This window comes from Artemia franciscana, chromosome 4 (assembly GCF_032884065.1).
Source record: "Artemia franciscana chromosome 4, ASM3288406v1, whole genome shotgun sequence".
NCBI lineage: Eukaryota > Metazoa > Arthropoda > Branchiopoda > Anostraca > Artemiidae > Artemia > Artemia franciscana.
In genome coordinates this window covers 1,914,161-1,936,384 of record NC_088866.1, presented here as the reverse complement: position 1 = coordinate 1,936,384, position 22,224 = coordinate 1,914,161, and the positions used below count along the sequence as shown (strand labels likewise).

Sequence of the window (22,224 nt, the reverse complement as noted above, 5' to 3'; positions counted from 1 at the left end):
GCTGTGCTTCGATAATAGCGTTATTAAACAGTGATGGAGAAGTTTTGCCACCTCGACGTACGCCTTTCTTGACACTCAGCATTTCTTTAGAAGGAAAACTGCCGGACGGAGAGGGGATCAGGATAACAGCCGAGAGCTTATTGTACATACTGTAAACAGGGGAAAGGATGCAAGAGGAAACACCTCGCTGAAGGGCTTTGAGCAGGATATGGCCATGGATGCCAGAATCGAAGGCTCTACTAACATCAAGTGCTCCAAAGACGAGAAGATCACCATTTTTATCTGCATCAATAAGAAGATTTGCAAGAACGCTGTGAACGTGTTCCCGTCCTGAGTGCTTTTTGAAACCGAAGTGGTCGTCCGGAGTAGTGCATCGAAGTGCAATTTCATCAAAAATAAAGGATTCAAATAGCTTACAAAAAGTAGTTGAAACAGTGATCGGACGACATGAAGCGCACTGGTCAGCTGGTTTACCTTTTTTGAGAATAGGATGGACCAATCCAACACCAAAGCTGTCTGGAACGATGCCAGTAACGAAAATCATTTGAGATAGCAGAGAAAGGTGCTCTAGGAGAGGATTGCTGGCAAAGCTTAAATGGGTACCAGATATACCATCGATGCCCTTAGATTTCTTTTTTTTTACCTTATCAATTTTGGAACGCATTAAGGACGGAGTGACCAGGACACCAATATCCTTAACTGCAAACTGAAGCTCCTTATCGAGGGCTTGGCTAAAGGTGTTTTCTAGGTAGGAATTAGGGGCTGAAAATTGGTCTCTGAAGTAGTCGCACCAGTCTATTTCTGGCATGCAGGGCTGGCCATTGGAAGATTTGTTCTTAGATCGAAGATGCCATAAAGCAAGAGGCGAATTATCGACAATCTCGCTGGTACGGGCAATTTCGTTAGCCTTATGCTGTGCGATGGCTTTGGAAAATTTACGTTTTGTGTAAATACGAACAGCGTTGACTACTCCAGAGCGCGGCTTCCCACAGTCTGCCCATAAATGTAGCCAGAATTTTGCTGAATCACATGCGGCCAGGAGATTAGGATTATTCCGCCAGTTACGCACTTCCGTGCCGTGGCAAATTTTGCGGACCAGAACTGCAGTTTTCTCAGCTGTATGGATAGCATGCGTTATGTCAGAACAGTAGATGTTTAGTAGGATGGTTTTTTCTGAGTCTACTGTCATATTAGGACAACAGAGAAGTGCAAAAGGAATTCGGATCTTCGACAGTATGTAGTCACATGAACTCTGGTAGGAATCGATGTTAGCTACTTCCCAGTTGAGGCTGAAAAACCATTTAGGTGGGGAATTTGTGGGTGAAGTTTGCGGCAAGGACTTTATTTGAAAAGAATTACAGAATTACAGTAATCAAGAAGAACCGTAGTATTAGAGGAGGGTTTAATCATAGAAGAACAATAGAAATAGTCCAACTGAGACACGGAACCAGATTGATGGATGTACGTAAAATCACGATCATTTCCAACATAGGTGAGACTTGGACAAGCATGGAGCAAGATCTGAGATCTATTGTTTTCAGGGTCAGACAGTTCACAGTTAAAGTCACCAAACAGGAGACAACTTAGGCATTCATCTTCATATTTTGATACTAGCTTGGCAATAGATGTACATCTGAGAGAGAACTTTCTCTCAGACATATCATTACGGTAATTAGTAGGAAAATAAACGACGAATATGACCAAATTCGAAACTTCAACCGCAAGGAAACTATCAGACGTAGCAACTAGATTACCAAGTAGCTCTTTCCGTATCATCAGGGCCAAACCACCTGAAGGCCTAAGGCGAGTGGTCTTAGCATGGTGGGAAAACAGATTATGAGAAGACGTGAACTCCAACAGTTGACGACTATCGCTTGACAAGAAGTGTTCTTGAAGACCCACCACGTCAAACCGCAAGCAAAGTTCAGAGAGTAGGTGGTGTTTCGGTAGAACTTTCCCATTGATGTTCCACGATACAATTTTTAAGGTTTCTTCAAGCATTGGAATTCTTTAGAAGAGACTGAGCGACAGGATATTTAAAAGTGTAACATGGGTGGTCGGAGAAATTGCAAAGAGCACACTTAAGTGCCTTGGTACAAGGATTATCTTTGGTTGTGGAGTGGCCAGCCTCACCACGCCAGGAAGATTTTCGGGTACCTGAGCACGCAGACGCAAAATGACCATATGACTGGCAAGAAAAGCATTGGGGTGGCAAGCGTTGAAATATACTAATGGGGAGTCTTTCGTACCCTATGATGGGCGGAAAGCAAATAGAAGACTCGAGGTCCTCTTTAGACTCAAAAAGAAGCTTAAACGAACGGGTGTTTCGGATTTGAGTTGCTTTCAAACAGTTGGCAATCAGATCATATAGGCTATTTTCATTCAGATCTTCAGGAACATAACGGATAATACCGAAAAAGGAGGGACATCGGAGTTTAGGCTCGACTTCAGGGTTATTCCCGGTTGTGCGTGATATATTAGATTCGGCACCACTTATCCTTTGTGACTACTTTCCAGGCGTCTCTACTGGGACGAAGCTCGATTATATTCCCACTAGCTTCTCCACAAACATGCTCCAGATAAGCTTTACGGGAGTCAGGCTTTTTAAGGTCTAAGGGGGGCTTCTTGAGAATAACTGCATAGGAAGGCTTGGCCAGTGGAGTGACTAATTGATTCATGGATGTAGCAAGTTTCTCAGCTGCACGGGCTTTTTTCTCACTTTCAATAAAGTCCTTCAAATTATTGGAGATTTTTGTCACTTTTTGAGTAACAATAGCACTCAATTCATCAGGCGTAGTTGGGACCTCCGTAGGATCAAAGATTAAGAATTTCGGAAATTTGATCCGGTTAGTCTCACATAACTGGATCAGTTTCAGCATATCTAACACATTATCGGCAATCTTTTGGCGAGCAGCGTTGCGACTCGAAGTATTCGAATAGTGCCAAAGTGTATCCTTAGCTTTTATAATCGTATCCTTGTCATAAAATCCCACTGCCTTTTCGCAAATTTCATCAGTCTTATTTGCTTGGAGCGCTCGCGATAAATAATTTAGCAAAGCATTATGCACAAGTCTTTCTTTCTCATTCGACATTATGCTAATTTAGAAGTCCAGACACATTCAATAGGAAAAAATAACTGGTTACTTTTTGCACGCGACAAGAGCTCATTACTAATCTAGTACTATAGTCAGTAATCTAGTAATCAGTACTAAAATCAGTAATCTAAAACCTTTCTTAGGTTTTCAAACCTCGGCTTTCCACATGGGTATGTCTGCTTACAGATAAACTTCCAATACTCCTCTACGGACATCGTACATATGTCTAAACCCGCCAAAGAAAAAGTGCTCTGTTCACGCCATTCCCTGTCAATTAGAGCCTGGTTCCACGAAGGCAACCCACGACTTCTTAGAAAATTTGCTAAGCTAGGTGGGTTTAAGTTTCGAGAATTGACAGGATCAAGTAGACTTGCAAACTCATAAAAGTCACATTCAATTGTAAAGCGTCTCTGTATCTGGATAATGGCCTCCTTGTAAAAGTCTCTTGCTGTTATGTAGACCTTCCTCACCTCCAACTGTGAGATATCTGGACTAGACGAGACCAAGGATGCCAACTCCTCTTCCGCAGTATACCCGAGATAGACCTTCTGAACGTCAACATAATTGCTCTCGTCTGTTACGTCAAGAGCCAAAAGATCAGTACAGTTTCTGACGTAGGTTCCATCCATATAGTTTATAGCCAAGGTTGCAATAAGCTTAAGTATTTCCGTCTTCAGCTTATAGAAAATTGGTGAGTTCGATTGAAACAATACATTAAAGTCGTTCAAAAGGCCTAGAGCGTAGTCAACAAACATCATTAGAACCTTCATAAAAGGATTTTTCAGAGCACTAAGGGTAAGTTTATTGCAATGAGTGGGGTCATCAAAATTGGCACTAGTGAAATAGAGGGACAATGCACTCCACTGTTCAAGGATTCTTCGCACACATGCATGGAGGGACAGCCATCGGGTTTGTCCAGGGGCTAGAATTTTGTGATCTGGTGTAGCCGAGAAATCTTGAAATTCTTTAAGTACTGCAACTCGCTTAGCGCTCATAGAGAAATCACTATATACGTGGCTACAAAAGTCTTCCAGAGTTTTGGTAAGCTTCTTGCAGGCATACGAAGCACACAGATGAATGGAGTGGCAACCACACTTGACAACTACCACCCACGGATAATTGTCACTGATGAGCTTTGCTACCGAATTATGACATCCCATCATTGAGTTTGTTGTGTTGGCACAGAAACCAGTCCAATTTCGCAGAGGCATTTGGTTTTCTATTGTTTTCAATGGGCACTGGTCTGATTGGTGTTTCTCTGAGCACCTTAAACAGACTGACTGACTCTTTAGCTCTGCATTCTTTTTTAGTGTGTTCATATTCCTGGGACTTATAACACTGAAGGACTCTGCAATAGTACTGATATACAATATACCTCCCTTTTTCTTCCAAAGCACCAAATATTTGGTGCTTGCGTATATACTGTTGCACTTTGTCCTTTAGAGAGGATTCCAAATAGAGGTTGAGAGTAGGGGGGATGGAAATTTTGGGTGGGACCGGGTAGACCCGGGTTAGGTAACTGAAGCATTCAGCTGCAATCACAATTGTCTAAAGTGTAAGTATGGTAAAATAATCAAGGAAATACGAAGAATCACCAATACTCACGAGATAATTATAACTTGAAGCAGAAGATATTATATCCAACCGGTTAATTTTGAACTTTCCAATGCTTAGAAGATTTGAATTTCTAAACTATAAGCTCAATTCCGTTTTATATTTTCAATATCATACGTTCACCAGCGTACCATAGTATAAAGTTGCAAAACAATATTAAAATTGTGGAACGAACAGTGAGCCTTCCACTAACTCTATTTCGGGCAGATCATGGGAAAAGAAAGATTTTCGGGGAGTTTTCGGGGATTCGGGGAACGACTTTTTTTTCGGGGATTTTTCTCAATTTTCGGGGAAATCCCCGAAAATTCGGGGGCAATGGAAGCAATGTGTCTGGTTTCGACGCAGCGCCAATTAATGTCGTGACGATATCTTTGTGTCGCTTTTGAAAAATGTTTGCGCAACTGGTGTCTATATAAGCTGTGCTTATTACGAAAAATGTGTGTCCTGAGTTAGAGTCTTTGGGGAAGAGTCGTCAGTGTTCGATGTGGAGTTGGGGGAGAAACAAGACTGTATACTCTCGCCGGTTCTCTTTAATAACCATTCTCTTTAATGTTGATTATATCGTCGTCTATGCCCTATGTAGACTTGAAAGAATAATAGTTGGGAGAAATGTCAACTTGACGGGCTTGAATACTCAGACGACGTAATCCTTCTTGCGCCAGAATTTAAGTTAGCCCGGCAAATGATTGACGACGTAGCAAACTTTAACGCCTCGGATATCCGATCAGACTTCGAAAGACGATATTTGTCGAAATCGTTTCAACATCGACGAAATTTCAACCGTTATCAAGCTCCGCTGGGCGCCGGCTCCCCTGGCTTTGACACGTTTTGCATCACCCAAACGAATGTCTCATTAAGACGATACTCTTCGTTGAACCCTTATCAACATAGTATAGAAGAAAAGACGGGCAATTAAAAAAATTGATGGTCGCTCATTAGGCAAAACCTGCCGGGTGAGGCGGAAAATCCCGGTCCTGCTGCAAGCATAAGTAAACATAGTAAAAGACTATTGACGGTTATATAAATTAGTGTTTTATTTTCTGCTGGTTGCTTATCAAATTTTTTTGCGTTTTCAGTAAAGCGCCAGTTTTTATAACTTTACAGATATCAGAAAATGTTACTAGTCGGCTCCTTTGAGCTAGTTTTGCATATATATATATATATATATATATATATATATATATATATATATATATATATATATATATATATATATATATATATATATATAAATAAGTTGTCTGTGTGTCTGTCGAGTGACGTCATGTCATCATGTCGTCATGAAGTTAGTTGTCGTCATGTTTGTTACGACGATGGCGTCATTAAAAGTATTTAAGAAAATCGTTCAAAGACAAATTTTTAATTGTAAGAAGATCGTGGATGGAAAAATGTTTAATTATAAAATGACTGAAGAACCTACAATGGCAAAAGCCGAGGAAGCTGCTCAAAGAGTCTATGCCAAAAAACTTGCGGCTGATAGAGAAAGTAAGAAAAGAAAGCGTGCCGAGGAATCACAAGAACAGCAAGAAAACAGGCTGTCGGCTGATAGAGAAAGTAAGCAAGAAAACAGGCTTGCGGCTAAAGAACGCAAAACCGCGCAGTTAGGTGAAAATCCACCTGGACAGCGAGAGTCAAAACATATCAAAACTGAAAACGATAGCGATGATGATTGGGTTTGGGATTTTGACTTGGATAAGGTCATAAATGCCTACCAGATTTTAGTTAAAAAAACAAAGGTTCGGCGATATGTATTTCATAGTGACGCTGAAAAATAAAGAAGAAAAAGGAACCTGAAAAAAGAAAAAAGGTAAAAAACTAAAAAAAAAACTAAAAAGAAAAAACACTCAAAGAGAAATTACAGACCGGGACACAAATGAAGACCGGAACAGAGGGAATATAAATGACGACCAGGACACTCAAAGAGAAATTACAGACTGGGATACCGGGACACAAATGACGACCGGGACACAGGGAATATAAATGACGACCAGGACACAGGTATTTAGGAAAATCGTTCAAAGACAAATTTTTAATTGTAAGAAGATCGTTGAAAGAGAAATTTCTAATTGTAAAATGACTGAAGAACCTACAATGGCAACAGCCGAGGAAGCTGCTCAAAACGAATGTATTCAAGCCGAAGTAGCTGAGTTGGTAAAGCGTTATGTTCCAGGTTCTAGGTCCGAAAGGTTCCAGGTTCGAACCTTGGCTTTAGCATTAATACACAAGAAGAAAAAAACTAAAAAAGGTAAAAACTACAAAAAAAACTAAAAAGAAAATACTAAAAAAACTAAAAAAGCTAAAAAACTAAAAAAAAACTAAAAAAAGGTAAAAAACTAAAAACTAAAAAAGAAAAAAACTAAAAAAAAACTAAAAAAAACAACTAAAAACTAATAAAAAAACTAAAAACTGAAAAAGAAAAAAAAAAACTAAAAAAAGGAAAAAAACTGAAAAATAAAGGAAAAAAAGAAAACTAAAAGCCGGGACACAGGGAATATAAATGACGACCGTGACACTCAAACAGAAATTACAGACTGGGACACTGGGACACAAATAACGACCGGGAGATATAAATGACGACCGGGACACTCAAAGATAAATTACAGACCGGGACACAAATGACCACCAGGATACTGGAAATATAAATGACGACTGGGACACAGGAACACAACTACAACGGGGATGCCGGGGGCACAGGGGGATATATAAATGACGACGGGGACAGGGAATGTTCGATTAGCAATCCCCATCTACAAAACTCAAGGGCAATCATTAGAATAATGAGGTATAGATCTGAATACGGATTGTTTTCCCCATGGACAATTTTATATATATATATATATAATGTAATCTGTGAAATAATAATTTTTCTATGTTTTAAGTCTCAAATTTGCTCTTTACCTTCGTAAGAAAAACTTCGTTTTCGAACATTTGATACAAAAAAAGAACAAATCCATACAATTTGACGATCAAATTTCGCTATTTATCAGAAGTCATTATTTTGAAATCACGGTTGTAATTTTATGACTTCAGTCCACTGCTTGCTTTGCTTTTTGTATGGTCAAGTAAAATAATAATAATATAAATTTTACCATTATTGCGCTAAATTTTTGAAACAGTAACCTGATTTCAAAATTTAAAAGCTGCACCTGATTAAAGGCATTTTTTTAAGCTGGCCTCTATTATTTTTCAAACAGTTCGTGGTAACAGTTCGAATAGTAAACGAAACTCTAAAAAAACGGAATTTCGATGCTAAAAGATATATAAAAAGAATCGGATTTTTATGCTGATTTTAAATATATAAGTTTCATCAAATTTAGTCTTTGTCATCAAAAGTTACGAGCCTGAGAAAATTTGCCTTATTTTGGAAAATAGGGGGAACACCCCCTAAAAGTCATAGGATCTTAACGAAAATCACACCATCGCGTTCAGCGTAACAGAGAATCCTATAGAAATAATTTCAAGGTCCAATCTACAAAAATGTGAGATTTCGTATTTTTGCCAGAAGACAGATAACGGGTGCGTGTTTTTTTTTATTTTTTTTCCAGGGGTCATCTTATCGACCAAGTGGTCCTAGAATGTCGCAAGAGGGCTCCGTATATGAAAGGGGCTTTTCCTCCTCAACACTCCGCTCCTTGCGCTAAAGTTTGTTTCTTTCTCGCAACTCTACTTTTTAAAACAATAAAAAAATTTAGCGTAAAGAGCGGGGCATCGAGGAGGAAAAGCCCCTTTCATATACGGAGTAATTTCTGTTCGTTTTAAGTTTTAATGTCGCTCCTTACTTTCATTTCAAAAAACTTTATTTAATATGGTTTTAAAACAAATTTCAAGAAAAAGCAAAAAACAATGAACCACAAAAAAATGCAAGAAATTATTTACGAAGATTACAATTTTTTACTTTTTTTGGGGGGGGGGCTATAGATTGAATGCCTTTACCCACCTCCCCCTGTGTAAATACCAGACTTAAGAAAATCGTGGAAGCCAATAGAACAGTGTCACAGGAGTACAACGAATGATTGGGTCAATCAATATATATCTGCAAAAGATGGTGAACAATAATTTTGTTTGCTTCATTTAAAGTTTTTCTTCTTTTTTTGTAGTATAAAAAAGCTTTTTTTTAAGGGGAGAATTTCTTCAATTTGTTTAACCTACAAGCATTTGATTATTTGCTTTTATACATATTTGTTTTTCCTTCGTTTTTTATTGGCAAAAAGCAAGGTAGGATGTAAATACTGGCAGAATATTGGGATTTCCTGTTGAATTTACTGTATTTTTTTTTTTAGAGCCCAAGAAATTTGTGGCAAAGTGGTAATCAGTAATGAGTCAAATCTCAGTGTCTATATTATGAAGCACTGCAAAATGATGGATTTTTAAATGATAGTAAACTGATGGACTTAAAATTTCCGAGTAACTGCACAGGCGTTGACTTAGTAAAGAGCCAACTGTCTCCCATGAAATATGGTTTCCCATGACCACGTCGCATGGAAGGGGTGGTCATAAAAACTTGAAAGGAGGTTCATTCGATTCAATACTGAATTGTCTAGTGCTCTTTTGAAGGGTCAGAGCAATCCTAAGGCGAAGAGCCAACTCTCGTTATTTTTTCGTCCCATAGCCCCCATAGCGTTGCATCAAAATTTAAAAAAGATATTTTAAAAATATAGTCGACACGTCCAATAAATATGCTTTTGGGGATGAGGAAGCCCAATCAGTACCAAATGAAACGGCGAAAATGAGAGGACCTAAATGAAAGAGCCCTAAACTTTACAAACGCCCCATTGTTTATAGATAGGTTTTATAATAGAAAAAAGGCGGGCATGCTTGACCTTGGTTTTGCGGTTGACTGGAAACTTCTAAGGATCGTTCCCTGAGCCAAAGAAACGACCAATTTTTATTGCAAGGGTAGAGAGGGGTGTCAAACGATACAAAAATGGGCAAATTTTTTTGTTCCAGGCCAATTTGAAACTTAGAGCAATGAGTCTCTGGGCTAAGGGGACCCTTATGTACCAAAAAAATAGAAAGGGGTCAAACAAATTGTTGTTTCAATTGATTTGAAACTTGTTCTTAGCCAAGGGGAGCCTTAAAATACCCAACTTAAATAGAGTCTTTAAGCCCTTTGAACTCCTTAATTTCTCGGATCAAGACGATCCTTAACACATAAAAAGAACAAACGGGCTCCCTTGAAATTGGAGTCCAAACAAAGGGTAAAAAGGGTGTAAGTTCCTCAGCCATAGGAGCCTCAGTTCAAAATCAAATTATATTGGGACATTGGGATTCCCAAAAAAGGAGCCCAAAAAAGGGCCAATTTTTTCCCGACTGGCTTGACATTTGCAACCGCAGGTCTAAGCCAAAGTGACCCTAATATGAAAAAAGTTATATTTAAGGCACGGGCCGTTAACATAATTATAACAAGGGTTCACCAAAACGATTACGAGGCAAGAGTGAAAAAAAAATCCAGTAACCTATTTAGTTGACTGGGATATACCTTTGGCAAGTTGCTACACAGAAAAACTGATAGGAACCTTGTTGACCCGTTGATCAAGAGACATCATCTTACATGACTAACTACAGTCAGTAGTTTTATATACCGTAGGCACAAGAAGAAAACCAGGTCACAAAAATGGCAAATCCTTAGTCTCTAGCTAAATCTGATTCCAGAAAGGTTAATCTGATTGCCATGAATAAGATTGAACTATTATCATTATTTTTGTGTGTGAGTGTGTGTGTGTTTTGTTTCACCATTTCCCAAAAACACTGAAATTCTTAATGTTGACTTGCTTTTTTCCGTTTTTTCTGTTCTGTTTTGAGACGAGAACTATGCCGAAATAAATAGGTGGAGTTTTCGGTCTGTTGAGCTGTTATAGATTGACAAGACTGAATTAAGTAGCCTGTATAGAATTTTCGTCATGTCTAGCTGTCTGCATAAAGGTGACTGTCATGTTTCCTTAGTTGAGTTGTTTATTGAAATGCCTATGCAGAGTTTCATGTGTCGAAATGTTTTAATGTTGTATTGAGCTGGAACGCACTTATTTTCCGAGGGAATGCACTTAGCACCACCTGCTTATTCAGATCACTCCAAACTAAAAAGTGCTATTGCCGAAGTGAGTGTTTCTTCCATTTTTGAAGCAAGATCATGTTAAAAAAAAAAACAACAAAAAAACAGGCAACCATGATTAACCAAGAAAAACCATGTTCATCTCTCCCTCAAAAAAAAAAAAAAAAAAAAAAAAAAAAAAAAAAAAAAAAAAAAAAAAAAAAAAAAAAAAAAAAAAATTCTGTGAAACTCGCAGTTCCAATTTCAACAGGTAATTTCAAAATCATTTCTTCCACACATGGTCCAAAACGCGGGAATCATGCGTTTCGCGAACGAGACTAGTGGCCCCAGTTCGCCAACCTATACACCTCAAAAAGTAAAAAAACTCCACTTACCTGGAAACACATCAGGATGCAAAGGATTAGAATAGGCAGATAGACCATACACTTTCTCTGCAAGCTTTGACAGTTCTTCTGAATGATTATAGACAGTACCAGAAAGGCAACCTTTCTCCCAGTCATAACCGATGACCTTCAAGTATTTAGTAGCTTCTGCGATTGCACCTTCAGTACCCAGCCCCTCCTCAGGTAGTGACAATCTTTGGGGGAGTTCCTTACAACAAGCATTCATCTCTTCCTCAATACTTTCCTTAGCTTTCATAGTTTCCTCCTTAATTTTAGCTTTGACTTGAGGAATTTTCTTGACAAGCGTGAAGATAAATCTTTTTGTTCGTGATGTTAACGGCTCGTCTTGATATATTACATCTAGAAGCCATAGTGCTCCAATGCTGGCAGCAACTGAAGCTGACACTAAAAGAACTGGTTCGATCCCTTTCAGCCCTTCATTAGCTACGTTTCGCACTTTGGAGATAACCTCCAATATCTCTGTGTGAGCCATGGGAGAAGTTAAAGTTAAAATTGTTGCTATCACAGATGTTAAAGCAAAAAGACTAAAAACATTCTCCATATTATTTGGACTCTTTGATTGGAGATAAGAGATTAAAAATAGAGTATTTTCAATCCAAACTTCAAACAAATTTATATGATAAACTCGACTTCATGAAAAAAAAACAATCTGAAAAAAGATAAAAGATAATTAATATGACGTTTTACAGACTGGTCTAATGGTAGTAAAATTCAGAAGTGGCATAAATATAAAGAGTAAAATAAAAAAGAAGTAACAAAAAGTCAAACGTTTACAGGCTGGTCTGACATAATAATAATAAAATTCGAAACCAACGCAGTAATGAAAATTAAAAACAAAAGGAAGCGACGAAAAGTCATAAGTGACTCAAACCTACAGAATAGACTAAAAAAGGCAACAGACAATATTTAGTAAGTGTAGTATTTGTGTTTTTAACATCGATTTTAGTAGCTAGTTTTTTCCATATATTTTTAAATAGTGAAATATAATTAAATAAATTGAAATTTCCTGAATAAAACCGATAAGAAGAAAATAAAAGTAAAAGTAAAACAAAATTGTAAGATAATAAAGATTGAGGAGGGGGGTCAAATGCAAAAATAAGTGCAATTTTTGGCCCCTTTTTTAATGTCCCTGAGGGAGTGCCCTTGAGAGCAATTTCAATGGAAAAAGCGTGAACTTTCTTTATTCTCTAATTTCAGTTTCATTCTATTTCTGGTAGGATTTCCTCTATTGCTTTGGTGCACAGTAGATTTTCTGTAACTTTAAATTTCGAAGAAGATTAGATCAGAACCAAGTGGAAAATGCTTCCACATGTTGATCATGAGTTCAGAAAAACACCAAGCTAGAAGCTAAGCAATTTTGGTTCTTTTCAGTGGTTTTTAAGGAAGGCAGTGGAAATTCTTTGTTCTTGACCCTCCCCATGTTCATGAAAATATTGATATCCCTGCCTCACTCCAGTGCCACAGCAGAGAAACAGTTCTCTCTGCTGAAGTTCATTAAGACCTCAGTGCTTTTGTTCCTCATGCATGTGCATAGGTTTGTCCTGGATGCATTCTGGGTTATATCTGATGCACCTTTGTCAAAGGCGAAAGATGGTTGAAAAATCTTATTTTGCTATTTTCCTTTAAGCTCAGAAGTTATTACAAGATTTTGCTTTCATTTCAAGAAGCTGAAAAATCTAACGAATTCTTCCTTTAGTTCTTCATTCAATAATTTCGTTTTTTTAAATACAAAAGGACAAGAAAGATTTAAAGGGATTTTGTGTAGAAAGTCACAATTGTATAATATTTTATTATTTTGATATCCTTCAGTATAAAAGCCGAGACAGATTTTCCGGCCAAAAAGAAATGATAAAATCCAGGAACAATAACTCTCCAAAGGTTTCACCTGGATGTTCACCAAATCTTTTTTATAGGGGATTTTTGTTCCATTTCACTTTTAAGCAGTAATACAGATATTGGATAGTTATTGGTAAGAAAAAACTTCCTCTGTTTTCACTTTTCAAAAATATGGGAATTTAAGTGGTGAAAATGGCTTCAAAGTAAGACAATATACTTATTTTCATGAAATATATAAGTTTTAAAGCACAGCATATACAAAAAAATAACGTCCTATACCCCCCTCAAAGGGCTCTCAAAAAATTTATTTTATAAAATACATTTGTTTACGACTATGGTATTTTTACGCTTGAATAATCATTTTATTTCATTTCTACTCATCTTTGACTTAATGTAGCTCTTTATCTTTAGTTCAAAACCATTGTAGGACTCTTTACCCATTGCAGTAACAGTAGCAGTTGTAGCAGAAGCATTAGCAACAGCAGTCCACGTATTGCCCTTTGGTCAGTTGAACATCCCCCTCGTCATGCCCTGATAGTTTCAACATAATACTCTAAACCGATCCTGAAATAATTTGATACACCCTTTTGACAACCGGAATGCGCATAGTTTGTTTTGATTTAGTTCAACTTTCCCCTATGCATTCCCTGAAAATTTCACCCTAATAACCTTAGCCTTAACATATTCGCAGTAGAAGTAGTAGTTGGAGCAGTAGCAGCAATATCAGCGGTAGTAGTATTTGGTGTTGCTGCAGTTGCAGTTAGTAGTAGTAGTCAGGGCCGGATAAAGGGCGATTGGGCCCAATCGGACCCCGTGTTTGAAAGGGCCCCGCGCTGCCATTAAAATGAACCATTTTTTTCGAAATTGTGAAATATTCTTGACAGTTCAAGAAATCGTTGTTTGGGAGACAGATCGTTTTCCAGGATAAAACCAACTAAAAGCTATCTCGTATCAAGAATGAATCAGGATAGATTATTTAGTTTAGCGATTATGTTGATTGAAAGTGAAGACGCAAGGAAATTAGATTTTCAAAAAGTTAGAAATATGCAAATTCATGTATTCATATTTGGTGATACGAATTTCAAAAGCATTTTCAGCAGTTTAATGATATCTAGAGGACAAAACATAAACGACGTAAGCTCAATATGAGGACAAAAAAATTACATAAACGTAAGCTCAAAATGAACAAACTTGGCCATCAAGTAAGGTAAGATCAAGAGAACGACCTGCGGAATGTAAATGTAGGGGTGAAATCGAATAACCTAGACCAGGGCTTCTTAAACTTTTGTAATTCCCGACCCCATTTATGATTGCGAGTTTCTTAGCGACCCCAACAAATATAAAAGAAAAATAAATTAATATTTTTTGATGATATATTTATTAGGTAACAATATACATATGCATATGAAAATATATAAATTTAGAATCCGTTTTGAAACATATAAAAATCTAAAATTGAAATTTGCACAAAATGTTATAGAAATGTTTTTAATATAGTTTCAAAACAAAAGTGGATTCTGACCGTCTTAATTCTCTCGAATATATCCAAGTAGTTGCGTGGTAAATATTAAATTAAAGTTTACTTTAAAAATTTAATGAGATGGATGTGCCTATTTTTATTGCATAACAAATCAAATCTTTGTGTAATGTTTGAAACTGCTGGACGTAAGACCTCTTCAACATTTTTTATCGCTGAACGATATTGGGATTTAATGTGTGTTAAAGCTGAGAAAGTAACTCCACATAAATATGTGGTGCTGAATGGCAGAAGTACATTTAACGCAATATCAGTGATTGTGGGAAATTCAGTTCTAGTTCCGATCCAGAATTCAGTCAAGGGCTTTTTATTGGAATTGTAGTTTTAAGTTTGAGTCACACGAAAGCTCAGCAAATTCCTCTTGAGCTTTAAGTAGCGGATGAGCCAATCCAAAACGGCTTTTGAATCCAAACTATTTTTTGTAAATCAATATTTAAAATAAAATATGTCCGGAACTGTATTTCTAGTGCTTTTAAGTGATCTACAATAGTTTTTGCAATAAAAGTTTTACGATGAATTTTCCCAATTACAAAATTGTCGACACTGGAAAACATTTCGAACGAATTTTTTTGGACCCTATTTTTCCAAATGCTGATCTTTTTAATAAAACTTCAAATTTTGTCGTTTGAAGTAAATATATCGCAATTTTTTCTTTGAAGAGACAAGCTAAGATCGTTTAACTTCGCAAAAATATCTGACAAATAACACAGCTTGGATAGCCACAAGTCATTTTGAAAAAAACCAGCAAATTCACATTTTCGTTCAGTTCAAAATATTTCGATCTCGTCCTTTAAAAATAATAATCTTTTTAAACTTTGACCTCTTGACAACCATCTTACTTCTACATGTAATAACAAAGTTGTGTAGTTGGAATCCGTATCCTTACAGAGATTTGAAAATAAGCGATTGTTAAGGGCATGGCTCTTAATACAATTTATGACCTTAACAGCATCCTGAAGCACATCGTTCAATTCTGGTGCTGTTAATCAATTAAGAAGCGCCCAGAGGATTTTTATATGCCGGGACTGTAAGGTCCCGTCGGTCGCGAAAGGGTTAAACTGACTAATTCGGAATAACATGAAGTTCGTTCACAATCACAAAATGGCTAAATGAAAATAACACGAAATTTTTATATAGTTTCTTCAAAATAATGCTTAGAAATTTTGTTGATAATATTTATCAGGATTATTTCGGTTTTAAGAGATTGACAAAATAAATCGACATTTTTTTTTATAAATTTCTATAACTTCTTCTCATTCATAATAAATTTATAAAAAATATTATAATGATCGGAATAGAAATGCTGGTATAAACAGTCTTTCCAAACCAGAAGATTTTACGATATATTTATCTCCGATGATTGTTATTTTTCTTTATAACAGTAATTTTACAAGTTAAAAATCATTTTTTGTTAAATCGCATTCTTATCACTCGCGGCCCCATAATTTTGCTACGCGACCCCAAATGGGGTCGCGACCCATAGTTTAAGAAGCCCTGACCTAGACTATCAAAAGAGACAAGACCAATTCGAGTGGCTAAGGCAAAGGGAATAGAAAAAATGTCTTAAGCAATGATAAACGAAAATGAAGAACAAAGAAGTATGAAGTTGGAATACTTGCAAAAAACAACAATTACTACGAGTCAAATACGAAATTTCAGAAGAAAGAAACATGTGATTAAGAGATAAGTGGTAGCGAGAATTACAACAATTCAAAAACGAACATGAAGAACAAAAAAAAATATGAGGTTACAAGACATACGACAATGAGGATTAAATCGTTTCAAAAATAAAAATAAAAATAAATAAATATGTGGTTAGAGGATATACGACAGTGAAAACAAAGAAATATGAAGTTAAAAGATAAGTGACAGCAAGAATCACAAGCAACAGCGGGAATCAGAACGTGTCACAATGAAAGTGAAGAACAAAGAATTGTATTTTTGGCAAAAATACGAAAGCGAGTATCAGAACGTGTCACAAATGAAATTGATGAACAAAGAAGTGTGCTGTTAGAAAACAAGCGACAGCGAAAATCAGAACAAGTCAAAAATGAAAATGAAGAAGAAAAAATACTACGTTAGAATAACAACGTAACCGCAATCTTCGACGCTGAAAAACTGTGGCGCAAAAATCTTTAAACCTACAAAGATGCCGTCAACTACGCAAGAGTTACTTTGTGTTACAAGTGTTTACAAGTCACTGGGATCCTTCGATGTTGAATGTATTCACTGTACAGTCCTCCATTTTCCTGCAGGAAAAGAAGCCAACAAAGGTGATTCATTCGGAGGATTCTACCTGCTTGGTCGAATTGCATTGTCATCTCCACAATTTCCAAATGCATTGGTTTGGCCTAATCTAAAACATCACTTCCTCTCTAAACAGCTCCACAAACAACTATAAAACTTAAACTCGTGTTTTGCTTTAATTTTACTCAACGCAAGCGACGATCGGACTATCAATAGTCGTAATGTTTTCAGCTTCAAAATTCCTGGACAAATTTATCACAAAATGATTTTTGCACCACATCCATCAGACACCTGAAATTTATTTTAAACCACATTCATATGTCCAAATGCACTTCTTAGACCTTGATGAAGGTGTTAAAGAACTAACTAACACCTCCCATACTTAAAGTATGGGATCTCTCGTAAACCAATGGATCTCTTGGAAGAAATATTGCGAGACACAAACATCTATGCTAAAGGTTCCTTGAAAATACGAAAAGTGGAGGATGATTTAAATCAACTTGTTTCTTCAATGGCGCAACAGGCTCGGATAGAAGACAAGGGACAATTAGAATAAACATATAAGAGCCTGCCACATAGCCGTTGGTTTCCCGGTACTATATATACACTAAACTTGAATTTTACGTAAATATTTGATTTATAGAGAGGGCTCCACAAAAAACTTCTTATCGGGCCCCGCACCTAGTCGATCTGGCCTTAGTAGTTGTAGCAGTAACAGCACGTATTGCTTTTTGGCTAATCAACCTTCCCCCTTGTCATTCTCGAAAAGTTCAAACTAAATACCCTAAGCTGTTCCTGAGATATACTCTTTTGACAATCTGCATGCACATAGTGTGTTTTGATTAGCTCAACATTCCTCTAAACGTTTTCTGAAAGCTTCATCCTTATAACCTTATCCTTTCTGGACACCAAGGATCAAACATGCCCCCGTTTCCCAATAACAAATAATATATGTAAACAATGGACAAATAGCATAACTTACAGCCCAGCCCCATGGGTTGTGGGGGATGGTCATCTCCAGAGTTATAGCTTAGTTATTGTACCTTTCAAATATGCTGAAGAAAATGGATATTTCAAAACTCCTACCACATATCTTTGGAGGAATAAGGGACATAGAGTGAGAGAAGCTGATTGCCCGCCATTCACTTTTGACTCTTAAGTCACTAGAACTACTAATTTCCAATCGAAAGAGCCCCCTCCGAAGTTCCTACAGCAACTTGTTTCACACGAAGTGCCTCAATGAAGAAACTAATACATAGAGCCCACTTCACTCTTTACATAGGCAGTCCTGTTAGCCCAGTCAATAGAGGATGTTATTAATAAGACTCTTAATGACAGGGTCCTGGATTCAAGCCCCAATTGGACATATTTTATTTCGAAAATAAAGGTACAATGTTATTAAAATATTGTTTTTTGGGTAAAAGCTGCTTTTGCAAAATAAATAAACGATTCATTATTATATTATAGTACGCGTGCAGATGGATAAAGAATCCGTAAATGAATGTTTCCAAAATTTCCAAAGTTTTGGCAAGCCTATCCTATATTAATTCACATCATTAAATATTGAAATAGTAATATTAGAATATCGGGAGAGGATACAAATTTTGAGGTAGCCACTTTGTAAAAGATCAAGATTTTGAGATAGCCATTTTGTCCAGCATAGTTAAAATATGTAATAACTGCGTCTTTGAGGATGTCTTAACTCCCCCCCCCCACAGTCACTGGGGGAAGGGCTACAATTTATGAACCTTGCCCGTTGTTTGTATATAGTATTGGTTATTGCGAAGTACACAGACTTTTCCAGGGAAGTTTTATGGTGGGGTGGGGTCAAGGGGGAGCGTGGGAGGATCTTTCCATGGAGGAATTTTTGATTTGGGAAGGGAATTTTTCATTGAGGAGGTGCTGGATTTCCCAGCATTATTTGAAAAACGATCAGAAATAAAATACGAAAAAAAAAGTTTTTTTCTCAACTGAAGGAAAGGAGCAACATTAAAACTTAAAATGAAAAGAAATTATTACGTATATGAAGGTGGTTTTACCCTCCTCAACGCCTCGCTCTTTACGCTAAATTTCTTGAACACTTAAAAAAATTCTTATTGTTCTAATTAAACGATCTTTGTGTTTCAGGAGTCCTTCTCAAAGAATTAGGAAGAAATTCAAACTTTAGCGTAAAGAGCGAGGTGTTGAGGAGCGGGCAACTCCCTTCATATACGTAATAATTTCTGTTCGTTTTAATTTTTAATATTGATCCTTGCTTTCAGTTGAAAAAACTTGTTTGTTTTATTCAATTATAAATTAAGGCTCTAGAATATGGTCAGTCAAATAACGTACATTCTACCCATGACGAGCCAAAATGTTGTTATGCCCCACTGGTGCCTCACACTGGGAATCACGGATCTAGTCTAACAACTTTCCAATAAACAAAAGTACCTGAACTAGATTTTTACCAAAATTTGACTCTAACATTACGAGCATCTTTCGTACTGATTGTGATCTAGCAAGTCTTACTTTCAATGAAATGAAGTGAAAGATAATGAAATTCCACCCTCTAAAGTCTGATTCCCAAGAGCCAATACCCCTCTCCCAACCTGTGAACAGTAAAAAGGTACAACGTGTTACTTTCTCAGCTGATTGAACATTTAACAGCCATATAAAACTTGTTCGCAAAGGCTACGCTGCCCTTCGATCACTTATTACAAAGAAAGAGTTTGGTTTCAAGGGGAAGTCAGTGAAACTGGCATAGATGAACTATGTTCTATCTGCACCAGAAAATGCATGTTATATTCGGTGCCCAGATGCCCAGTTGAGCCAAGATATTAAGGCCATACAAAAACATCCTTGTAAACTTATGATGGGAGAAAGCTATACTTCCTACCAAAAGGCCCTTGAATTTCTAGGACTCGAATCACTCCACAAGTGCCCCCAAAACCTTATAATCAAATTTTGACAATACATTCTAAGTAGCTCAAAACATAGGTTCATCCTTCCCCCAAACACACTAACCAGAAGAGAGAGTTAAAACAAGTTTAAAAATTAAAGTTAAAACAAGTTTACTGCCGCACAAAGCGGTATTAGCGTTCTTTTGTTTCCTTTTCACGGGTTTGTTTAACAGCACAACTTAATTGTAGTTTGTGATTGTGCAATTCTTATGTACTTTGCAAACAACTAAGTATCACTGTTTCTTATTGCTATGTCAAGTGGGATAATAAATGTGTCAATGTCCATGCCTACCAGGATTAAATAAACAAAAACTAGTTTTTTAACTGAAAGTAAGGAGCGACATTAAAACTTAAAACGAACAGAAATTACTCCGTGTATGAAAGGGGCTGTTCCCTTCTCAACGTCCCGCTCTATACGCTAAAATTTGACTCTTTCTCTCAATTCTACTTTATTAAACAGTAAAAAACTTTAGCGTAAAGAGCAGGGCGTTGAGAAGGGAACAGCCCCTTTCATACACGGAGTAATTTCTGTTCGTTTTAAGTTTTAATGTCGCTCCTTACTTTCAGTTAAAAAGACTAATTTTTTGTAATTTAATTTCTGAACGTTTTTGAATCAAAGCATGTTTTTGGCTCTCTGCACATAAATTTTTAAAAAGAAATTTGCATATTAATTCTTTTTTTGGCTAAATGGCTTTCTCTTAATTTTGATCAGACGATTTTGAGAAATAAGGGGTGGGGAAGGAGGTCTAGCTGCCCTCCAATTTTTCGGTTACTTAAAAAGGCAACTAGAATTTTTAATTTTTAACGAACGTTTTTATTAGTAAAAAATATAAGTAACTTAAGAATTAACTTACGTGACAAACTTCTATATGCTTATATTTTTATTATGTATATGAGGGGGTTCATCCCCTCGTTAATACCTCGCTCTTTACACTAAAGCTTAAGTTTTGTCCTAATTCTTTAAGAATGACCCCTGAATCAGAAAGGCCGTAGAATAAATAGTTGAAATTACTAAAGATACTTTAGCATAAAGAGCGAGGTATTTAGGAGGAGAAGAATCCCTCATATGCGTAATAATCTCTTTTCGTTTTAAGTTTTAATGCTACTCCTTACTTTCAATTGAAAAAAAATTTCAGATTTATTTTTTCATTGTTTTTTTATAGTAATGCTAGAAAACCCTGCGCCCTTATCATTGAATTTCTCTTCCCCCATAACATATTCCTCCAAGGAAAGATCCTAACATATGGCCCCCTCCCCCCAAACCAAAAAAAATACCCCTGAAAACGTCTGTACACTTATCAATAACCATTACTGTATGCAAACAATGGTCAAAGTTTGTAACTTGCAGCCCCCCCCCCGTGGACTGTGGGGGAGTAAGTCATCCCCAAAGACATAGTTATTATGGTTTTTGACTATGCTGAACAAAATGGCTATCTCAAAATTTTGATCCGTTGACTTTGGGCAAAAAATGAGCGTGGGAGGGGGCCTAGGGGACCTCCAATTTTTTGGTCACTTAAAAAGGGCACTGTAACTTTTCATTTACGTTACAATGAGCCCTCTTGTGACATTCTAGGACCACTTGGTCGATACGATGACCCCTGGGAAAAAAAACAAATAAACACACACCCATGATCTGTCTTCTGGCAAAAAATACGAAATTCCACATTTTTTGTAGATAGGAGCTGAAATTTTTGCAATAGGGTTCTCTGATACGCTGAATGCGATGGTGTAATTTTCGTTAAGATTCTGCGACTTTTAGGGGGTGTTTCCCCCTATTTTCCAAAATAAGGCAAATTTTCTCAGGCTCATAACTTTTGATGACAAAGACTACATTTGATGAAACCTATATATATATATATATATATATATATATATATATATATATATATATATATATATATATATATATATATATATATATATATATATATATATATATATATATATATATATATATATATATATACATATATATATATATATATATATATATATATATATATATATATATATATATATATATATATATATATATATATATATAAAATAAGCATGAAAATCCAATTCTTTTGATGTATCTTTTAGTATCAAAATTCCGTTTTTTAGAGTTTCGTTTACTATTGAGCTGGGTCACTCCTTACTACAGTTCGTTACCACGAACTGTTTGATGGGACTTATTTTCAAAACTGTTTTTCAAGCATTGGATGTAGTAGTACATAGGAAATCCCGCATTTAGGGAATTTTGATATCTCAAAAGCAGTCAAGTTAGGCCAATGTAACTTTCAGGAAAAAAGCGAGGATCTGGATTAGCCCCTAGAAAGATCTTTTCAATTATCTATCTTCACCTCTTTCCCTTCCTTAATCAGCCGTGACCTTTGATGACTCTGGGAAAACTTAGTACTCTAAAAGCAAAAGTTTCAAAAACTAAAAAACTAAACTAAAAACTAAAGCACTAATGAGGTCCAGGGGAAGTGTTTTATGTCCTATACATAAATCTTGACTT

At 36.5% G+C, this 22,224-nt stretch overlaps 1 protein-coding gene across 2 annotated transcripts in view; it reads right to left on the bottom strand.

The window, feature by feature from the left end:
• Window positions 1–22,224, bottom strand: part of LOC136025845 (sphingosine-1-phosphate lyase-like) — a 55,442-nt gene that overhangs the window by 22,318 nt on the left and 10,900 nt on the right. For both annotated transcript variants that reach the window (XM_065701861.1, XM_065701862.1), the window contains exon 2: window positions 11,133–11,811. In XM_065701861.1, the coding sequence (XP_065557933.1) occupies window positions 11,133–11,703 (571 nt within the window). In that variant the 5' untranslated portion in view covers window positions 11,704–11,811. The remainder of the gene's footprint in view (window positions 1–11,132; window positions 11,812–22,224) is intronic.